This window comes from Capsicum annuum, chromosome 5 (genome assembly GCF_002878395.1).
Source record: "Capsicum annuum cultivar UCD-10X-F1 chromosome 5, UCD10Xv1.1, whole genome shotgun sequence".
Taxonomy (NCBI): domain Eukaryota; kingdom Viridiplantae; phylum Streptophyta; class Magnoliopsida; order Solanales; family Solanaceae; genus Capsicum; species Capsicum annuum.
Window position 1 is genome coordinate 217,949,613 of NC_061115.1, and position 19,325 is coordinate 217,968,937.

General features: G+C 31.1%; 1 protein-coding gene across 1 annotated transcript; it reads left to right on the forward strand.

The window, feature by feature from the left end:
* The first annotated feature begins 12,442 nt into the window (after window positions 1-12,442).
* On the forward strand, window positions 12,443-13,997 carry LOC107872302 (major pollen allergen Ole e 10). The gene is made up of 2 exons (XM_016719059.2): window positions 12,443-12,838; window positions 13,659-13,997. The coding sequence occupies exons 1-2, from the start codon at window positions 12,496-12,498 to the stop codon at window positions 13,685-13,687; spliced, it is 372 nt and encodes a 123-aa protein (XP_016574545.1). The 5' UTR covers window positions 12,443-12,495; the 3' UTR covers window positions 13,688-13,997.
* The last annotated feature ends 5,328 nt before the right edge of the window (window positions 13,998-19,325 follow it).

Genomic DNA, 19,325 nt, shown 5'->3' on the forward strand with positions numbered 1-19,325 from the left:
TAAAGTTATTCTACATATTTTTTGTAAATCATGTAAATTAAATTATCCATAAAATTCTTACCCTTAGTATATGGTTAGCCTCTTAATTTCTTAATAACAACGATGGATTAACCTGTAAATTCCTAGGAATTCTGGCCTTGATAGTCCAACAGGTTTGCAAAATAGACAAAGGACTAGTGTTAGCTGCCAGACAAAAATTTTCCGGGGTGTGGTTAAAGAAGTAAGATGTTAAGAACACAGATTAAGAGGAAGAGATGAACAGGGTAAAGTGAAAAAAAAAAAAAACTCTGGGGAAAATAGAAACTATAAGAATGATAAACATGAAGAAACAGTAGGAAAGAGGGAGTACTGAGTAGGTTTTACAAACTGATATACTAAAAAATCAATCATTATTCACTGAAATATATCCTCGTTTATTATCTTTGATTATCTTTGTGAAATATAATATTATTTTATTGAAATATAATATTATTAAAATATACCACTATTTTTATTGAAATATACCACTGTTTTGGTATCATATATATATATATTGTTTAACCATGATTTACTTTATACTAAAAATAAAGAAAGTATGACAAATATTAAGTTATTCATCTCGTAAAAGGTATGGCAATGTTAAAACATGATTAATTAATCCATATGTTTATCTTTCAATTAGAACATACAAAGAAATCAAATATGAAATTGAATATAAGAATTAATTTTTTAAAATGAGAAAAAGTGGACAAGTTTTATTTATTTCTAAAATGCCCCCTATCTTAGATCATTAGAACTTAAAAGTTATTTATGGAGTATTTCTGTAACACCTCACACTTTTGGACTAGAATTTGAACCGTTCTTTATATGTGTATGGATCCGAACGATGTGATTTCTATTTAAATATAAGTGTAATGATCAATTTTTTAGTGGGGGAAACATCTTTGGAGATGAATAGAAATCATAAAAATCTCCTACCTCAAAATTTAGTTGAAATTGTGTTTTAGTAGATGCTCTTACTTGGATCAACTTCTGTCTAGGTGCGCGGTAGGTGACGTGACCTCTATTTTTCAGATGTAAAATTTTGCTATTGTGTTATTAAATTAGGGAAAACTGGTTGTTTCATCTTACGCAACTCCCTCAATCAGTTTATAATCTTCAACATCTTCCTAAACTATGAGAATCAGTCTCAAATCCTTAATTTCTCTTCTGTCCCAAAAAACTTCGAGCTCCCAATCTAAAGTTTACAGATTTCTCAAAGATTATAGTTTCTTCACAACTTTTTCTCACGAAATTCATTATCAAGGGTAATAACGTAAGTCATCATATCAATTTCAAGCCAGAGTTAAAACTTCAAGGTTAAGGACTCAAGCTTTTCTCAAATTCCTTCTGTCCAAAGGCATTGGTAATTATGTATTCTTTAATGATTGTTTGAAACTAGGATTACGGGGTTTGGTTGTGAAAGTTTTATATTGATTTTTCTCTTGTTTAATTATTTTCTATACATAAATGACGGGTTTTGAAACTTAAACGTATTACATGAAAATGGTGGAATTGGTAATATGGATTCACTACTTTTATGGGCTTTGCATTATAAAGATATGACCAACAACCCATTTAAAAAATTTGGTTATCAAATGGATTTGATGGTGGTTATTCCGTTTCTTGAAATATTGTATGACATAAAAATGGTAAAAGGTTTAAATGACTTTTTCAAAGCCTGAAATTTGGAGTCAAAAATATTTTAACGGAAATAGTATGACATACTATGAACGGCTTGCAAGTCTTGATATGACAATATTAATATGAGAATTCCTTAATGAAAGATTATATGGAAGAGTGATTATGGAATTGTTTTAATTGGGCATAAAAGAGAATTATGTTGTTCACCGAGAAGGTGTAGTCCTTGTGACCAATACTTGAAATCGTATTCGCTGACGTGGGAGGTTTTGCCCTGAACGAAAGATGAGTGTTGTATGCTTGCTTAGCGCAATAATATACAATTATATTTACTATAGTGGCTTGAGACTATTGGTGACTTTAGCCTAATCTCAATATATGCGGCTAACATGAATTGAGTCCCGTTAGTTGGGGAGTACCGGACCTATATAGCCTAGTAGGTTACTGGAGGTCAATGAAAAACTACATAGTTCAGGACTAAATTTTAAATGGTCATGTCTTTATGTTTCTTGTCCTCCGTTTCTTACTTTATTATTATTATGGATGATGAAAATGAAATTTATGAATGATTTTTATAAAAGAATATTTTATCCCTTTTCCTGAATTGCATGCCAGTACTCGCCGTACTGACCGTCCCCGAATGCTACATCATTTCATGATGTAGGTTAGGAGGCATTTTTCCGTGATTCTGTGTAGCACTAGGGCATTCGTATTCTCTCTTAGACAACTGGTTATAAGTTGTGAACCCTCCATCATCCGGAAGGCATTTGCACTTTTTACTTATATTCGTATTCTAGCATTTTATGGTTTTTATGGCATAGTCGGGGCCATGTCTCGACCGTGGAGTTCATTCTTAAAGTTAGAGGCTTTGTATACTGAATCAGGTAATTGTTTCAGATTTTGTTCTTAGGACTTGGATATTACTTTGTTGCAAATGTTGGACTTCTAATCTTATGAGCTTGTTTTCACAATTTTATTTATGACCATACTTATGATATAATACTAAAAGGTCATCTCAAGCCTTCATTTATTTGGGATGTCCATCACGGACAGGCCACAGTTCAGACCGTGACAATTCTCTATGTGTTTCATAAGCTTTGTAAAAATTAAAAGGCCGTGCTTCTTAATACTCTTAAAAAACCAGAGAAATATATACATTTGTGTATATATGTATATAAAACTAGGGTTCTTCAATTGAAAAAAGAAAAGGAAATGATTTTTTTGAGAATTTTTTCCTTTTCTAAAATAATCACTTTTTTTCTATAAAACATTCCCTTACATAGTTCCTAATACATCTTGATTTTTTTTTTCTCAAAGGATGCTAGTGTTACGTGACACATTTTTATTTTTAGTTTGTTCTAAAAGAATTCCTCTTTACTATAATGAGAAAAAAGTTACTCTAAAATGTTAGACTAAAAATTACGTAGAAACAAATATAAAACCTTCTTTTCTGCAAATCAAAATTGATGTTATTGCTATTGGAAATGAAGTTATTCTTTTCCATCCGAGTGTTTTAAATGATTGATTTGAGATCCATCTGTTCAAAAAGTTGCATATGTTAAGAATAGTTGTGTCTCTTAAGAATAGTTGCATCTATTCAGAAAATTGTGACTATTCAAAATAGTTGCATCTGTCCAGAAAAATTGTGACTGTTCAGACTTTATAAATACGAATGAAAACCCAAAAGTAGTGTATTTAAATTACACATATTTTTCCAGGCCTGGTTGTATCCCGATAGAGAATTGCATATAATCCCTAAAGAAAATACGAGTGATAACTCTTGAAATATAGTGATCTTTCATGCCTCAAAGCAATAATAGATGGCTGTGTTGGATTCTTTGAAATTAATGCATCGTTAGAGGATTTAACACATGTAAGACACAAATGCACGTTGTTTTCAACACTGAAATAAATGGAACTCAAAATTACACAGACTTCCCACAAGTTTGAATAGTTCAATTTTAGTACCATTTTTAGTATCTCTCCGTTTATTTTAATTTGTCACGTTTTGCTTTTTGAGAGTTAAATTATGTAAACTTTCACCAATATTTGAAGAGTTCAAGCAACATAGGTTGGATGCATGTAGAATAAAAAACAATTTTGAGAATCCCACTTGTGGATGTGCTTCTATTCAACTTTCGTTTAATAGTTTGATAATCTAATGTGGCCTGAATAGTTTGAAATAACTTGAAGCTAAGCCTTGATGAATATATTAACGATTTTAGGGGTTTGTGATTTTGTATCTAATGTTATTTATGTCTTAGGGTGTGTTTGATCTGAAGAAAAATACTTTTCATTAAAAATAAGAGTGTGTGTTTTTTTTACTTATTTTTAAAAATAACCAGAAAATATTGATGAAAAAATATTTTATATAATTTAGGTAAATACCGTGGAGAGGAGTGAGGTTAGGAGTGTGGGGATGGTTGGAGGTGGAGGCTGGGTGTGTCGGAGGTTGAGGAGGAAATAATTAAGTATAAATAACATAAATACCAACCCTTTTGGAAGCAATTACGCTCTCTCCCACTTTTTTAATTACTTTACTCTCTCTCCCTATTAATATACATAACATAGCCGACATAGACATAGCATTCTGTGTATATGTTGGGATTTTTGTAATATGTTTAAGGAGTTGAGATTTTTTGTAATATTGGAAACATAAGTTGTGTATTTGTGTAATTTTTAGAATAATTAATATGGAATACTACTAATGAAACTTGCCCTCCTACTTTTGCGAGGAGGTTTATTTTCCCATTTTAAGGGACTTGTTGTTGTTGGGTTCTATATGTGTGTTGAATGGAAAATGGAGAAATCAAGTGGAAGAGAAAAATTGAGTTTACACCAAAATGAAAAGTGTACTCAAAATTGAAAAGTACTCAAAATTGAAAAGTTTACTCTTTCTCCCACATTGGTGGAAGAAGAGAACTTTAAAGTGTTTATATTGTGAAACACACTTCCACAAGGATAAGTGAGACAAGAAAATAGAGATGCCTCGCGCTGTCATTGTTGCTCGACTTTGGCTTTGTTGTTTTTTAATAGGACTGATGCACTGGTTGAACAAACAGATGCAGGAAAGGATGCAATCTTTGATGAACAGACATGAACTTACAGCAAAGGTACAACCTACTTCATCTATTATTTCTGAAAAAATAACTACACCTCTTGGAAAGATCATTTTGATCTTTTGTTGAGGGTATTGATATACTTCATTGCGTTATTGTTTATAAACTTGAACTAGATGAAGTTGTTGTTCTGCTATACAGATTCTGCATACCCGAATATATTGTGGAAATGACAGTTGTCACGATTCTATTTCTCAAGTCATGATGGTGTCTACCATAACTCACCAGTAGACAAGCCAATTCGTAGTCCGAAATGGCTAGTAACAAACTACTCAATAATCTATATCTATAATGTATATGTATAATCTATATCTATAATCTATAACATATTAAAAGTGTGAATACCCTTTGAAAAGTGATTTGAACTTTTTGTCCTTTATTAAAATGCTATGTAATAGACAAAATCGTCTTTTCACTTTTTAAAAATTATTAATTTAATTATATTTATTACTATAATTTAAAGTAAAGAGTCCTTATGGTAAGTTTTACAAATTAAGAAGTACTAAAAGATATGATAAGAATTATTAAGAAAATTAATAATACATTTTTTCGGCAAAAAAAAGACATTCCTTTTAAAGAAGTTAACATTGTGTAAAGTTCAAAAAGGCAAAAAATAATAATAAAATAACTAAAAGACTTATTACTATATAAATAAATCAAAACCAACTAAATATGTTTATTAATTGATCACTCACGTTTCTTTTAAATTTGGTAAAAAATTTTTTGGCCTAATTTACTTATTTCTCTATGAATTGGAAATCAACTAAAATAATTTAGTAATTTTTCTTTATTTAAGTTATGAAATTTAGAACTTTCAAACCGATATTGTATATTAATTTTTTCTTATTTAGAACTCTCTTATATAGAGAGATAGAAAAATACTAACATCATAAAATTTTCGAGGTATGCTTCTAATCTCGAGCATTTTTTTTGTTCAGTGAATTTTACACTTTTTTTATTCAAGATTCAAGATTTATGTTTTTCCTTCAAAATTTAATTAGATAACATGAAAAATTTAAATATTTGTTTTTCCTTCGACATCTTTATTGGTTCTTCTTCTACTTTATTGTTTTTCCTTCGCCATTGATATTCGTTTTGTCTCTACTTTATTATAATTTTTTTTGTTATTATTTTTGTTATAAGTAGTTGTCTTATATTATTATACTCATATATAATATAGCTTTATCCTTTAGAATATATTTCCGTGCATCAAGACCAATATAATTTTAAATTTTGATATTAGTAGCTAAAATTTTGTTCACTATATTTAATTTGCTCCGTAATTGTAGTGTGATGATGAATTATCATTATATTAATTTGAGATTTTTGTAGAAACCTGTAAATTTCAAAATCTGCTCTATGTTTATATAAACATATCCATGTTTATATAGCTAATTATAGTTGTAACTACTTAAATATATTAAGTAAGAACCGTTAATTGTAGAGGCACCAAATCTCAAAGTATATTGTTAATCGACGAAAAAACTTTACAAAGAAGGAGACATAAAACCTTATATCCCAAGGTAAACATGTCATATTTACATATTCAAAAGATAATCCAATCATTATATGTGTATAATAATATTAATTTCCACTATTTAAACAAATATTGCATTTCATGTAACATTAATAAGTTTTTTTAAATAAATTATTATTTTTATTATTATATATTAACTGATGCAATATACACGCGCAAAGCATGTATAATAAGAAAAAAATGCGGGATAAATGAGATAAGAACCATTACATAAGTGAATCCCCAAAACTTGGTGGTCAATACAAGAGCTTCTATGTATCAAGAATACCAAGATGAAATGTTAAAGGAATTACACTGATACAACTTATCTCTGAACAGAGACTAGTCTAATACATAAGAGAGAGATAAGTAATACTCCGAGCGTTAGGAGCACACTATAAGTCTCTGAACCATGGCTTCTCCGCACGACGCACACATTAACGACGATAACCCGTACTATGATCTACAAGCTGCAGAAGTGTAGTATGAGTACCAAACGAGTGACACTCAGTAGATAACTGCCAGCTGAGCTCCAAAGGTAAAACAAATATATATAATATATAAACAGAATGGAAACTACACCCAAGAGTCCAGAAATCATATAACAAGTCAACGTGAATAATAAGGGTCAACTATCTTGTTCAAGTACAAGAGTCTAACATAATAAGACTAAGGAAGTATCAAAGGTAAGCTATTTTATTCCAGATAGATTCAATAGGAGTCGGTGTTATACCGTATATCCCAGGCTAATATACGAATGAAGGGCGAAAGAAAGTATTTAGCAATATATAAAGCGAAGAAATGTATATACAATAAGAACAGTGAAGAAAGGGATATACGATAGTACCATAGCTTCATATAGGTAGATTTATATATATAAAATGCATACACATATACGTATGAGGCCATCTCAAAACATAACCTAGATCATCATATCCTCATTTAAAGACCTCATTAACATACTATCAGGATTTTATACTATCGAACTCAGGGTTTTCAATCCACATGGCTAGACATGATATAATTGTGCATAACAGTGCATTCATAAGATAAAAGATGTTGAAGACATACCTCGAATTTTGATACCAGATCAATGACAAATCTTTCATAAGCTATCCATAATAATGATCATAACAACATCAATATCAACGTAAATAACCGGCTACACCGGACAATCAAATACCTAACCGAGCCTATACATACCCCCACCGCCTCGGACTCGAAAGGTTCAATTAACATACAACAATAAAAGATATATTCTTCACCCATATCTATACAACTGTTCCATGCAGCCTGATAAACATTGGTGCATACTGGTGATAGGCGATGTACATGAAGGAACGGATGCAAGGTACACAATCAATCAACAATCTTATCATAAATGTCATCGTCATGACCATCATCATTGTGATCAACCTCCGTCCTTATCGGTTATCAATATATCATCATCATAGTATTCTTCGACCTTGCCGGGTATCAATATATCATCATAGTATTCTCAGACCTTGTCGGGCATCAATATATCATCAAAGTATCCCCCGGCCTTATCAGGCATCAATATATCATCAAAGTATTCTCCGACCTTAATGGGCATCAATATATCATCCTAATCATCAATGCATAAATATTGGTATATAATAGATGCACAGACTCAAGCCAATATACTCGCAACCATAATCATAACATCGCAAAAATAACTATCTTATCATTATATTCTATCTTCTCATTATTAACTAGCCAAGACTCATTATTATACCGCTAGTTTACTAGTCATCACATAATCTCTAGTTATCAATCTAACTAATTCTTCACATAATCTTTAATCATGGAATAGCAACTAACCATTAATCAATAATTTGCCACACATATTATCTAGTCAAGGTTCACCATTAAACCATAATCACCATCTATTCACTATTCATCATTTATCAACTAAACATCTTTTATTAACTAACACCAATCAATATCTAATAATTGTTTACCAACTAATCCTCATTATTAACTAGTCCTCGTTATTAGCTAGTCAGCATCAGTAACTAGGAATCATTATTACTAGAATCCCTTATCACCTAGAAATGTTAACCACGTTATCCTCACTTAACAACTAATCAACATTATAACTTGTTATCAATATCCACATATCATTACCATTGATAAACCCATCTTCATAGCCACGTATCAACCTTAGTCGTTAGCTACCATATTACTAAGCAAGGCTCATTAACTAACATATTTAGAATTCTTAGCATCAAGTACTACAGTCACCTAATAGACAACTAGTTACCATGTAGCTTATACCATCATTAGGAAGAGCAATCATAAGATCGCATTTCAACTAGAATCACATCAATAACTGATATAATAATCGTGAATGTATTGAATCTATTCATGCCATCACTAGTATTCAATCAGTGAAATCATAAGCGTCATACCACACCTTTCTCCATCACATATTGGAGAGATGTATATACGCATGCACACACACACATACACAGACACATATATATATGTATACACTCATGAACTGTAACCGCATTCTTTACAAGGATAAACACTTCCTGGATGTCCAATCAATATCATTTATCGGTTCTTGGCCCAATAATATATTCAGAATAATCATAATATCATCATCACGGCCTTCGGCCCATATACATATTCGAAACTTATCTCTATAATCATATTTATAAGTCATAGCATATCTCTAATCATTTCATATATAAAGGTCATTTGTCATGACGGTGAGGAATATCACCGCTCTAGGCCAACTATCATATCTAAAAGGAGATAACATCTCTATAGGCCCAATATCGCATCTAAGAGAAGAAATTATCTGTAAGGACCCAACATTATGTCAAAGAGGAAACAACATCTCTATGGGTCAAATATCGAGTCTAAGAGGAAATGACATCTCTATGGGCCAAGTATCAAGTCTAAGAGGAAATGGCATCTCTATGGGCCAAGTATCAAGTCTCAGAGGAAATGGCATATCTATGAACCAAGTATCAAGTCTAAGAGGAAATAGCATCTCTATGAGCCAAGTATCAAGTCTAAGAGGAAATGACATCTCTATGGGCCCATTATCATCTCATTTATAAAAGCAACAACGTAACTATAAATCAGAAGTCACAATTGAGGAACATTATTACAATATACCTAGTTACGAAGTAACCTTATACTAAGGTTTACTAGTCTCAACTATATCTAACATCTGCAGCTAATTCCACAATGAATAACACAAGTCTAGGCCTAAATGGGCTGGACAATCCCACTTCTAAACCTCAATTTCCTTAATTAGGTGCACTATGCCCCAAACTAGTCTAAGATATCTAGTTCAACTTCTAGATGTCAAGTAAGCCACATACAAGCCTAAGATAAGAACTTCAACTAGAAATAAGGGCACTTAAGTCAATTCTACCCAAATTACGATTCCAAGAATACCACACTAGCCCAATAAGATCAAATATACTAATCATGCTTCCAACACTAAAACCACAATCATAATCTAGCAATGTATCAAATCCATGCTAAAATGCAATCTAAACTAGGGAGAAGGCAATATGTGTCTACAAGGTTATAAACATACTATCTTACGGGTCCAAGACCCTCATCTAATTTCCAAAAACATCAATAAGTAAGGTTAAGCTATCTTACTCATAATCAATCCTAACATTCATATCCATACGCAATACATATCATACATCATCTATGAATGAAAGTGGACAGGAGTCTACCTCAAGGCCAAACAACAAAATCACACTTCAAGCACCACATGCTTGTCTTCACTTCACAATTCTCAAAATGTCATCACACTATCAAAAACATAATCTACTCATAAATGACACCAAAAATCTCAAGTAGATCCCATGTACGGAAATCGTGTTTCCGAGGTCAACCCAATGCTCATACATCACCAAGGAATCATAACCCTCAATTAATGGGTGCAAACAAATAAAATTTAGGGCTAAATCAAGCCTTAAGCTAAATTGAGATTTTGGGTCAATAATTAAGAAATTCACCAATAAAGTGATGAAATCTTATTTTAATCCAGATAATAACCATGATAAAAGATGTTTACGAAGCTCCCTAGACACCCACAAGAGTCAATTTTGAGTTATCCTACCCATTTAGGGTTTTAGAATCTCAAAGATAAAAGATAAAATGCCCAAATTCGCGGCCTTGGGGTCTATTTATAAACCCTTGGCGAACAGATGTGGCATCCTTGTGACAGCAAAGTTCAAAAATTTATTTTTGACCCTTGAAACTAATTCAGAACCTAAATAATATGATCCAATTAGTGAAATTCTAGTGTAAACCTCATTTCAAATCTATTAGAATCATCAAAACTTTCATCCAAGATCGTTTTGGCGAAAAGTGAGGCCCACTCCTATAGTTTCATTTTTCATAAAAATTCGCTCAATAGCCCAAAATAAGTTCTGAAGCCTTGGGACTTGAACCAAGGATCCCCCTAGCCTAAAATCGATGTTTCGGACCCGATGGAGAAGTCGAATTTTAAATTCAAGGTCGTTTTGACCAAATGTGGATCCCACACTCATATTTTTATTTTTTAACTTTCCGACCAATAGGTCGAAATAGCTCGGGAGTATTGAAACCTGAATCAAAGGTACACCTACACTAAAATTGATATTTTGGATCTATTGGCATAGTTAAAATTGATATCCGAGATTGTTTCATTGAAATTTTCGCCCGATGGCTATTTAGAACCAGTGAAGACTTCAAAACAGGAAATTGACTCTATAAACCAAATAAACTTCCCAGTAACCGAACCGTCGGTCCCAGCAAGTAATAAATAACTTGAGGATGCTATGGAGAAGCACTAATAACTAAGATAAGCAAAAACATGAAAAATAACCGGAAGGGTCATTACACTTGTTTTCTAGAGAAAAATATAATCGATCAAATATGGAAAAATTGAAAAATGTAAAGTGAAAAATATTTTCTCTACGCCTAGACACCCTTAGGAGTCGTTTGGTAGAGTGTATAAGAATAATACAGAATATAGTGTATTAGTAATGCTTGCATTAGTAATGCTTGTATTAGTTATGCTGATATTATTTTTATACATTATCTGGTTTGATGTATTAAAAATAATATATCTTACATAATTTCTATAAAAAATGCTTGTTTATAAAAATACCCTTTTTGGACTTTGTACACTTTTTGTGCAACAAAATTATTTTGCCATCTCAACATAATTTGTATTGTTGAACTAGTATACAGAGGTTTAGGATTACTTGCAATATCTTCGTCTTTGCACATGAAATGTTACGCCGACAGATTAACATAGTCGAAACAAAAATAAAATACAAGATGTAGAACCAAGAAATAGTCTCAAGAATTTTTTTTTATAATTTTTTTAAAGACCCTCGAAGCAAAACAAAGATATGTTGCAGTTATTTAACGAACTATTCACTTTGTAAATTAAACTGGTGGAAAGAGGAGCTGTAAAATATTTTGAGAAGATTCACTGCTTCAAATTAAAATGGTGGGAAAAAGAATTGTGAAATATTTTGAGAGAGAAACTAAGGATATTATTTTTTCCAATATACTCTACCAAACGACCCCTTAATCTAAATGCCCTATCAAGTATTTTAGTCACTTAAACATGACAAATTACACGTAATATTAGAAGCTGCGGAATTATACCTTATCATCCATATTGTAATTAGAAAAAAGAAAAAGGAAAACTTTACACCTTGTTTGGATCGTAATTACAAACACGATATTTGTTTTGATTGTTATTTAAATTATATTATATAGTATTGTTAAATCCATCGTACAAAACAATGAGAAGCCTCATTACCAACTCCAAAAATTAGGACATTGTGTGTGTTAGCCTTATACTCCGTTTCCACATTCTTTTGGATATTTTTCAATAGTTTTGTGCAAATTATGTACTCTAAAGTCTACCCTTTACCTAGTTTGAATTTTGTTTAGTCCATAAAAACGTGGAATCCCATGAGATGACCCTTTAATCTTTGTTTACCATACAAATTTTTATATGCCACTCACTTAACTAAACACACGAGCTTTTATCTCTTCCATCCATTAATTCAACATCTTAATTTAAGCAAAATCATACAAAACACATATGATTCTTAATCTATTCACACCTATAAATAATCCTCCTTTCCATTCTTCATTTCTCATAATCACAATTAAAGAAAAAGTAAAAAAAATAATATGGAGTTGTCTAATAAGAAAATAACATCTCCATTCTTTTCTTTCTTGTTTATTTCTTCTCTTCTTATACAATGTTTTCCGTATGTTTCATCACAGGGGGACAAAAAATTTTGCGTACCCAAACCAGAGGCTAAAGATGAAAAATTGCAGGCCTGTATAAAATGGGTTTGCAAAGAGGGGGGTGTGGATTGTGGCCCAATTAATGCTGGAGGTGCATGTTTTCAGCCCAATACTGTTAGGTCTCGTGCAGCCTGGGCTATGAATGCTTACTTTCAAATGAAGGGTAAAGCTGACGCTATGTGTGGTTTTTCGGGCGCTGGTGTCGTCTCCTCCACTGATCCAAGTAAGTATTTAGCATTTTTTGGTCAGTGTAAAGAATTTTGAATATTATCAAATCACTTTGAAGATGAAGAACTGACAATGTAAGATCACCGATAAGATAATCACTTGTAAATCTGCATAGTAACCAAGATTAGTAACCTAAAATATTAGGCAAACAACTGAAATAACAATTTAAATTATATCGATAGTGTAAAGTTTTTGAAATTGTAAGTGTATGTAAGTTTTTACAACATTAGGTGCTTAATCACTTGTTATAAAATAATAAAATCTTGAATTTGGATTGAAATCATAATTATAACTAATAGACCGTGAATTCAATAAGAAAATTAAAAATGGATCAACTTAGTTCTATCCTAATACAATATTTTTTATTAATCCTGTGACAAAATAACAATTATACTCATTAGTAAGTTTTCAGATGAGGAAAATTATAACTTTAAAAGGCAAATAAGTCAAATAAGTCAATCACTTTTTTAGTGGATATTTTGATAACCTGACATTGTTATTCTTGATTTTATAATAATATAATTAGATAGATAGATATAAATTACATCTAATTATTTTTTAGGTTGTTTAAAAATGTAAAAAGATCTTGTATGTTTAGTTTATAAACGTTAAACTCTAGGGATAATTATTGATATTGTTCATAATAAGTAAATTAGTAACTAATCTGAAAAATCGGATAAGTTACTTGTTACAATATATTACAAATGAAATTCAAATTCAATATTTTTATCATAAAACATTGTTGAATTATTTATTGACAATCTAATGATGGTTGTCCTAATATTTATTTGTTTTTTTTTTTTTTTTTTTTGTAGGTTATGGTACATGCAAGTACCCATCTTAAGTTTTATGGACCCCAAAAAGAAGATTTTGCAACTACTCCAACATATGAAGAATTAATTTTGAAATATTAAGATTTTGTTTCTAAATTACGTTTCGGAAACAGCCTTTCTACTTCATCAGAGGTAGAGGTATGGACTGCGTACATCTTACCCCCCCAGACCCCACTAAGTGGGAATACACTGGGTTTGTTGTTGTTGTTGTGTTTCTAAATTACGTATTTTGATTTTCAAAAACTAATCTAATTATATTGTTGTGTAGTATGTTGTTATTGCAAATAAAAAATAAAATAGATTGTTGCCTACTTAATTTTCCATGATCAAGTTTTATTTATATTCTATCTTTCATCCTTTTTGTTTGATAAATTAGTGTGCAACATTCTAATAAAACTAAACAATGCTATTATTATTTGAACAATTATATATATATATATATATATATGTTTTTTTTTTGTAACTGTGATTTACTTAATACTAAAAATAAAGAAACTACGACAAATATTAAGTTATTCAGCTCATAAAAGGTATGAAAATGCTAAAGCTTATTAAATAATCCTTAAGTTATCTTTCAATTAGAACCATACATAGAATTCAAATATGAAATTGAATCATAAGCATATAAGAATTAAGTTCTTAAAATGAGAAAAACTGGACAAGTTTTATTTATTTTTAGAATATCTCCTATCTTAGATAATTGGAACTTAAAAGTTATTTATCAAATATTTGTTACGACCCAAAATAGGATCATGACTGACGCTAAGGAGGTTAGAATTCAAAAACAAGCCTCGTCAGTGTTCTACAGAAAATCAAGCAGAGTTTCCCCTCATCATTATTACAAATATGACATATGTTTTGATTGCTATTTAGAATATATTATATCGTATTGTTAAATTCATCATACTGTAATGATCCTTTAGGTCATTTTTTCTGTTTTTGCTTAATTTAGTCGTTAGAGCTTTTTCATGTCTGCCCCAATTCACCCAAGATTTGATGGGACTGATAGTTCGATTATCAGGTAGCTCCCTACTTTTCTTTTACTTTAGCCCCTGTGGGGCTTGCACTTTACTTTAACCCTTGTGGGGCTTGTCATTTTCTTGAGCTCTTGTGGGGCTTGTTCTATTACTAATCTTGATTTGTCTATGATGATAATATATTGATACCCGATTCTAGTTCAAAGGATATTATGATGATATATTGATATTCGGTTCGAGTCTGGAGGATATTATGATGATATATTGATATCCAGTTCGAGTCTGGAGGATATTATGATGATATATTGATACCCGATTTAGTTTAGAGGATACTATGATGATATATTGATACCCGGTTTGAGTTCGAAGGATATCATATATTGATATCCGGTTCGAATATAGAGGATATTATGATGATATATTGATACACGATTCGAGTATGGAGGATACTATGATAATTTATTTATACCCTGTTCGAGTCCAGAGGATACTATAATGATATATTGATATTCGATTAGAGTTCGGAGGATACTATGAGGATATATTGATATTCGAACTGAGTCCGGAGGATATTATGATGATATAATGATGTCCGACAAGAATAGAGGATATGATCATTGATGTGCCTATGTGTGCACCTACCAGTTGAATCCGACTAGCCCTATGTATGACAATTATATGTTTATTTGTATTTTTGTGTAGTTGGGTATAATGTTACATTGGTATTATCGGTGTCGGTCATAGTCTTCTAATGAGTTGAGTACAAAGTGGTATAGTTGTTTATTTAAGTGAAAAAGATGCTTAATGGTGGTTGGTTGATGACCCATAAATAGTGACTAAGTGATGAATAGCGGATGAATAATAATTAGAGGTTATATGATGGCTAGAAAGTTGTTGGTTTAGTAATAAGCACTGGCTTGATGATAATGAGTATATAGGGTGTAGTGATAAGATAGATGCTTATATGGTGGTATGGTTACAGTTATGAGTATATTGGTATATATTATTCCAATTCGATTATTGATGATGATTATGAATATTGGTAAATTACCGTTTGTTGAAAAATGTGAAAATTTATGGATAATGAGAAGGTTGGACACATATATATAGATAACGATGATTTGACTCTTTTATGTCTCTCTTGGGTGTGCTCCCCGGTGGTATGGGATGCCGTAATGAGTTCTTTACTTTATGCACTAGTTGGTCTATGGGTGCCAATTTTTTACTTGTGTTTGCTTGTGATTGCACTTGTATTGCTTTATGATTCCAAATCGTTTATTTCTTATGTATGGCGATATAGATATGCGTTGATGCCTCATATTATATCGATTATCCCAATTATTAATACTTGATGTGTACTACGATATGGACAGTCTTAGGGTGTATTTGATATAAAGAAAAATACTTTTCATTAAAAATAAGTGCGTTTCTTACTTATTTTTTAAAATAAGCAGAAAATATTGGTTGTAAAATATTTTTTACAATTTATGCAAATGCCGTGGAGAGGAGTGAGGATAGAAGTGTGGGGATGCTTGGAAGTAGTGGCTGGATGTGTTGGAGGATGAAGAAGAGATAATTAATATGGAATATCATTTACGTAACTTGCTCGCGTACTTCCGCGAGAGAGGTTATTTTTCTCATTTTAAGGGACTTATTTTTCTATAGAAAAATATAATCGATCAAATATAGAAAAATTAAAAAATGCAAAGTGAAAAATATTTTTCTCTATGCCTAGACAACCTTAGGGGACGTTTGGTAGAATGTATAAGAATAAGGCAAAATATAGTGTATTAGTAATGCTTGCATTAATAATGCTTGTACTACTTATGCTTGCATTAGTTATGCTGATATTGTTTCTTATACATTGTTTGGTATGATGTATTAAAAATAATATATCTTACATAATTTCTATGAAAAAATGTTTGTTTACAAAAATATCCTTCTTTGACATTGTACGCTTTCTTTGCAACAAAGTTCTTTTGTCATCTTAAACATAATTAGTATTATTGAACTAATATATAGAGGTGTAGGATTACTTGCAAGACTTTGTCTTTCTCCATGAAATGTTACGCCGATGGATTAATATAGTTGAAACAAAAAAATACAAGATATTGAATCAAGGAATTCTCTCATGAAATTTATTTTTAATCTTTTTAAAGACCCTTGAAGCAGAAAAAATATATGTTGTAGTTATTTAAACCAACTATCATAAGCATAATCCATACATAATTCAAAGTACGGAAGAAATAATGAAATTCAACTTGATTTTATGATCAGAACATGTTAATAAAGTTATGAAAACAAAATACTCAAATCTCATCTATGAAGCTTCTACTGAATACTAACTGTTAAGGCCGGAACAAGGCAACCGGCTGAACCATAAACTGGAAAAAGTCAAAATATGAATAAATGCTCTCCAAAAGATGATGGCGCACCAACTCTGTCATTATACCAAATCTTCTATTGATGTGATGGACCACGGGACTGTGCCTTAGAACCAGAATTATAAGGGTCAATACTTGAAAAGTATTGGTATGAAGAACAATCCAAAAATACTGTATATTTCATTTAAAATAATCGAGAGCATTGTGAAAACGATTTAGCATAATGAATATAAAAAAACATAAGCATAATTCAAAGGCTTCAAAACATTCTTGTAAATTATGGACTCAACTCTTTAATTTACTTCTGAGTTAGATGGTACACACTACAAGTCTATTATCGCACGGGCTATATGGGATCCACCCTGACTCGGTGGCCAAGCCCCCAATCCAAGTTTGCCGCAAATATTGAAGTTTTCATAACCTGGTATACCCCCATGTGAGTATACCGTAGGCATCCCCTCATGTGAGATGTCCTAATTATCCTCCCATGTAGGATAACATATCATAAATTTCGCGTCGGCAAAACACAATTTTTGACAATGAGTTATCTGAATTCGTGCCTTATTCAAGTAACCATATAACTCTCTTAGAACCCATTTTTAGTATTTTAAAAGATGCATTTTTCCCAAAAGATGGTCTGAAATCTGAAAAGTCTGTAGTATGTCATTGACATTTGTCTGATTTGGTATTGTCATACCAAGACTTGCAAGTCATATAAGCCCTTTATATAAAAGTATGCTATTTGACCACCAAAATAAGTCAATTATCACATGAGAGTTCTTATTTCAAAAGCACATGAAAACTTATGCAAAACATTCCCCTTTCAAGACTTTAACATCGGGTGACCATCATTTTTATAAATCACATGCAATTCTTTTATTTAACACAAAAGGAAATTTATCAATACGAAACACCTCTTGAACACATATAAAAGGACAAGACATATTTGATAAAGAGGCATTTAAAGCTCATGTTTCTCATCGTTCATTAAACAACCCCGAACAATAGTCAATAAATAAATCTCATGATTAAAAAAGGGGGTCTATAGTTCATAATCTCAAATTCACTTCAAAATTCATAATACATGCACATATTTCGTATTTATTTGAGAACCCACAATAATTTGTAAATACATGAATCTTATCATAAAATTGTGGTCCACAATTCAAACACTTCAAAACTCCTAACATATGCACATAATCAAAGTCTCAAACTTGAAGAAAATCTCATAATAAATGCATAATTCCATCATAAGATTGAGGTTTCGAAATTTATGTTTTTTAATCAACTTCAAGAGAAAAGAAATCATTCACCCCCCTCCCCCCGAACTTGTCTGCTCAACTTGTGCATTTGTTTCACCCATAATGCTGACGTGACATTTTTTTTTAAAAAAGGGGCACGTTTATTTGTAAAAAAAAAATTATTTCAATAATATTATATTTAACATATAATAGAAATTTAAAATAACAATAAAAATTGAACACCTTTTTCTTCTTTTCTTCTCCCAAACATCATCAACAACAACAACACTCAAATTCCCCCATTAACAACCTCAAATCCATTCTCCACCAACACTCTCCTTTAATTTTTTCATTTTTCTCCATTAACACCACCAAAGAACAAACATGAAGACACTATTAAAAAATTTTCTCCATTGAACACCATCTCAACCTTTAATCCAACTCCCTTAAAATTTAGACAAAAATTAAATTAAATTGATGATTTTGTCATTGAACCACTTATCATCAATGCAATTTCTTTTGTTTTTTACTTTTGAATTTTTTTTTAATAAGACAATTTTGAATAGTAAAATAAATAAAAAATTATTTTTGTGTTTAAACAAGAAATAAGGGGGTCAGGGGGCTTTAAGGGAGAAAGAGTGGGAGGGGGGGATGGAAGGGGAGAAAGAGTGGAGGGGTGGGGCTGAAAGGGGAGAAAGAATGGGGGTGGTTGGGAGGGGGGCTGGAAGGGGAGAAAGAACAGGGGTTGGGGGGGCTGGAAGGGGAGAAAGAGGGTGGGGGGGATTTTTTATTTAATATATGCATATAAAATATAAATAATTTATATATATATATATATATATATGTTATTTAATATATATATATATATATTTAATATATATATATATATATATATTTTATATATATAAAAATAGTATATATATATTTTTTATTTTAAAAAAATACATAAAAATAATTATATGAAATATATATTTTTTAAATGAAAATGGGGTAGGGATGGGAGTGGGGGGCATTTTTTATTTAATATATATATATATATATATATAT